The 3,822-nt window shown below is 36.7% G+C and overlaps 1 protein-coding gene across 1 annotated transcript; it reads left to right on the forward strand.

Moving 5' to 3' along the window:
• Positions 1–3,822, forward strand: LOC7462308 (peptide methionine sulfoxide reductase B1, chloroplastic). The gene is made up of 5 exons (XM_002316839.4): positions 1–226; positions 2,497–2,602; positions 3,166–3,231; positions 3,305–3,502; positions 3,592–3,822. Exons 1-5 carry the CDS (start codon positions 28–30, stop codon positions 3,617–3,619), a joined length of 597 nt encoding a protein of 198 aa, XP_002316875.4. The 5' UTR covers positions 1–27; the 3' UTR covers positions 3,620–3,822.

A 3,822-nucleotide genomic window follows, 5' to 3' on the forward strand; every position in this document is an offset into this window, starting at 1 on the left:
CCACTCTGTTTAAGGTCAGCCTCAGCAATGGCTTTGAGTCATAGCAGTATAAGCTTAACAACAACATTAACTTCCATTTCTTCAAAAACCCAATTTGTTATTTCTCCAAAAACCAACCCTTTTTCCTTAGATTCTAGTTGCTTTAAACTGTACAAAAGAAGCTCCTTTTCTGTTCGAGCTATGGGTTCTTCTGCTTCTTCTTCTCAGAAGCCTGACAACACTCAAGGTCCACTCTTTCTCTATTTGATAATTCCTTTTCCTTTTGGTTTATATGATTCTTGGTTCGATGAAGTTTCTTCTTCTTCTTTTTTCTCCCTTTTTTTGGTGATTCTGTTCAAACGAGATGACACTCGTAACTTGATAATACTGGTATATGTATTGGATATTGTTCTGTTTCACTTGTTTGGAGCTCTGCTTATTAGTTTTTTCTTTGATAATTGGATTATAAGAAAAATTATAAGGGGATCGATGCAGTTTGTGTGTTTTTTTAATGAAATTTATTGGATTCTTGTTCTCTTATTTGTGTTAATAGATCATGATGCTGTTTTCCTCCTCCTTTTTTTCTCCTGATGTTTTGGCCTTTTTGAAATTTGAGTGGTTTTGATGAAGAGAATATGGTTAAGTGGTAGAATCTTTTCATATAGATAGAAAAGATTGGGAATTTGTCTGAGTTTTTCCTCAAATATCACATGGTAATGGCATTCTTCATGGCGGTGCTGAATTCTCATTTGTTATTTTGTTGGGTTTTTCGATGGTGTCTTCACTGGGTTGTGTTATTGGAACTCTATATCACGCATTTCATACTTCAAGATTCTCTGTGAAAAAGGTCAGAATTTGCTGTTGTTTTTTGAGATAGGATTCTTCGAACCAACTGGTGTGAGGATTGCGGTTGTTTACTCTTTCTTTCTTTTTCTTCCACCATGCTGAGTGATAGCTTCCTTACGAATCTTAACTCAAATTTCACTCACCGAAGATCTTTCCCTTTTCCGCCCTTCATCATTTCATCAAATAAGTAGTTGAACTCTCTGGTAAAATTCACATGGAAAGTTTGATAGTTGTGTTACCTCTGAAGTTAGAAAGATACACTTTGATTAATTGTGGTGATATTCAATTCATATTGATTGTGTCTGACAATGCTGTGGACTATAACATGTCTTAAATTAAATGTGCTTTCTCTCTCTTGTATTACCTAGTGTGTAGTTGGAGAATGAAACTGCAGGTTTCGTAGTCTTGGAAGGGGATTCTCTGCATGTGTTAAACTTGTAAGTTTGAGAGAACATGAAGTCTATGAGATTGAGGATGGTAATGTCATTGAATTATAAGAGTGGGAGTGAGCTGATTCTGACAGAGTGTATCAACCATCAAAGTGATTTTGTTATGAGCTAAAACAGAGTTTGCTGATACATTCCTCCCCTTCCCAATACTTTCCTTGATTTCACCAAGTTCTAAATGATTTGTTTGAATCAACTACAAGCGACCAGGTTGACACAGTATCAACTCTACTGATGAAATGCTTTGTGATTTTAGCTCATTATTTGCTTGTTCATTCCGTGCAGTGAGAGATCCTTTAACTGAAGTTTTTATAGTCATCTCTTCGAAATCACAAATTGCAGCTAAGGATTGAAGCACTTTTCTCATTAATTGGTGTCTACATAAATCTTTACATATAATGTGCACAAAAATCTATACATTTAATGTGTGCACGTGCAAAAATCTCCACATTGTTTATTTAAACTTTGGTTTCTCCATTAAGAAGCACCATTTTCAATATTGGACACTCTGATTGGGATAACCCCAGAAATCTCCCCCTCACACATCAAGCATTGGGTAAGAGCCGGGTGTAGACGTGTTGGTAAACCTAGGCTCAGATATTTATTGTTAGGTGATCTTGGGCCTATCTCCCCCACAAAGCTAACTTGTAAGGTGAGTCTTTCCCTCGTACTTGTAAACTCTCGACCAGCCCCTTCCACAACCAATATGGGATAACCCAACAGTTGCAGTATCCTCATAGGACTTGAGAGCATCTTGAAGAATGACAATTGGAAGGGGGAACAGTGTATACATAGACATCATCCTTTACTCAGGGTGGAACTGGGAATTGATCTTTCTTGGGCTTCTCAATTTGCATAAAAGATGATACTCTCTAACTGTACTGGCCAAGTCAATTGTCTGATTTGATTCCTTGTGGCGTGGTGAATCATGTTGATTTAGGGCGGTTATATTCTGAATGTTTTAATGACAAAGGAATTGATCCTTATGATCTCTGTCTATAATCTTCTTCATACCTTAAGGATTGAATGCTGTTTCTATTGTGGATCTTCACTACAACATGTTCTTTCTCTATTTTAATGTGAGATTTCAAAATGCATTTTGACAAGTGCTAAGCGCTTTGCAGTTCTTTGTGTATTGATGTTTCTTGACACTCTAGTGCAATGCTCTGAATGATCTTATTTGTTTTACGAATCAAATTTATTTTCTGCTTTTTTTTGGAGACAGGAGATGTTAACTATGCCTCCGTGAGCGATGGAGAATGGAAGAAGAAGCTTACAGCCGAAGAGTTTTACGTCACTCGGCAGAAGGGGACTGAGAGAGCTTTCTCTGGGTATGATTTATTTAATGTGCTGTAAGTGCAATTTTTACATGACTAAACCTAGGGGCCTCTGTGATCTTCTCTAATGTCTTAGAGGCTGGCTAACTTCATCATGATGAATAATTTTAAATTGAAAAAAGAAAAGGTAAATAAATGCAATCTTTCATGTGGATTGAACCATTTAAGATTTACTTATTTCCCATATCTGTTTGGTTGCTGAACAGACCTTTCTTATCTCTGTTTTGCTTGCCCCTTGAATTGTTAATGAAGAAAATACATTCATCCTGTATGTAACATAGATTAGAAACATTGAAATTTGCCAATGCTTGCCATTTTAGAGGATGTAAAGTAGAAATATATAATGTTAGAGGAAAATGACTGGGATTATATCATGGCTGATAACTCTAGGAAGCATTTACTACTAAGATCTTTAAGTGCATGGTGGCAGGAAAAGTATACTAAATCTATGCTTATCATCAGAACTGAACGGAGCACCAACATATATAGTTATATACTGCTCTTTTGTGCCACCACTAGTCATCGGTTTGCTAATATCTTAATTTATTCACTTTCAGAGAGTATTGGAACACCAAAACCCCGGGAACTTACCACTGCATCTGTTGTAATACACCTCTATTTGAGTAAGGGTCTCTCTTCAATCTCTTGCTGGTGCAACTTTCAATAGAACTGATTGGAATGTGCTCTGCCCTGCAGATCATCCACTAAATTTGACAGTGGAACTGGTTGGCCATCTTACTATCAGCCCATAGGAAATAATGTGAAGTCAAAGTTAGACTTGTCGATTATTTTCATGCCTCGTCAGGAAGTTCTCTGCGCGGCTTGTGATGCTCATCTAGGGCATGTATTTGATGATGGTCCACCACCTACTGGTAAACGTTATTGTATCAATAGGTACGTATTTCTTCCTGTCCGGAGCTCTTAATTCTAAAATTATATCTTTCTTGTGGACTCATTTTAAACATTATTCGTCATATTTGCAGCGCTTCCTTGAAACTAAATCCCAAATAAGAGACCAGTGATCTGGTAAATTTCAATTTCAGGTTAAAGTTAAGCGAGACATTTGTTTTGTATATGCACAAACTGTATATCACCTCTTTAGCTTCTCAAGCTCTCAATCCGACAGATGTTCTAATGCAACTGTTATGTAAGCAAAAACTATTATACAGAATAGCTGGTGCATGCAATAAAATGATACAGATCAATTATCTTCC

The sequence above is a fragment of the Populus trichocarpa genome, chromosome 11, assembly GCF_000002775.5.
Source record: "Populus trichocarpa isolate Nisqually-1 chromosome 11, P.trichocarpa_v4.1, whole genome shotgun sequence".
In the NCBI taxonomy this organism is placed as follows: domain Eukaryota; kingdom Viridiplantae; phylum Streptophyta; class Magnoliopsida; order Malpighiales; family Salicaceae; genus Populus; species Populus trichocarpa.

Bases quoted from the DNA above. Each gene is read 5' to 3' on its own strand.
- LOC7462308 (XM_002316839.4), top strand. From the start codon at position 28: ATGGCTTTGAGTCATAGCAGTATAAGCTTAACAACAACATTAACTTCC. The intron at 227-2,496 runs GTCCACTCTTTC...TTTTGGAGACAG, and splicing joins GAAGCCTGACAACACTCAAG to GAGATGTTAACTATGCCTCC. The intron at 3,232-3,304 runs GTAAGGGTCTCT...TCTGCCCTGCAG, and splicing joins TGTAATACACCTCTATTTGA to ATCATCCACTAAATTTGACA.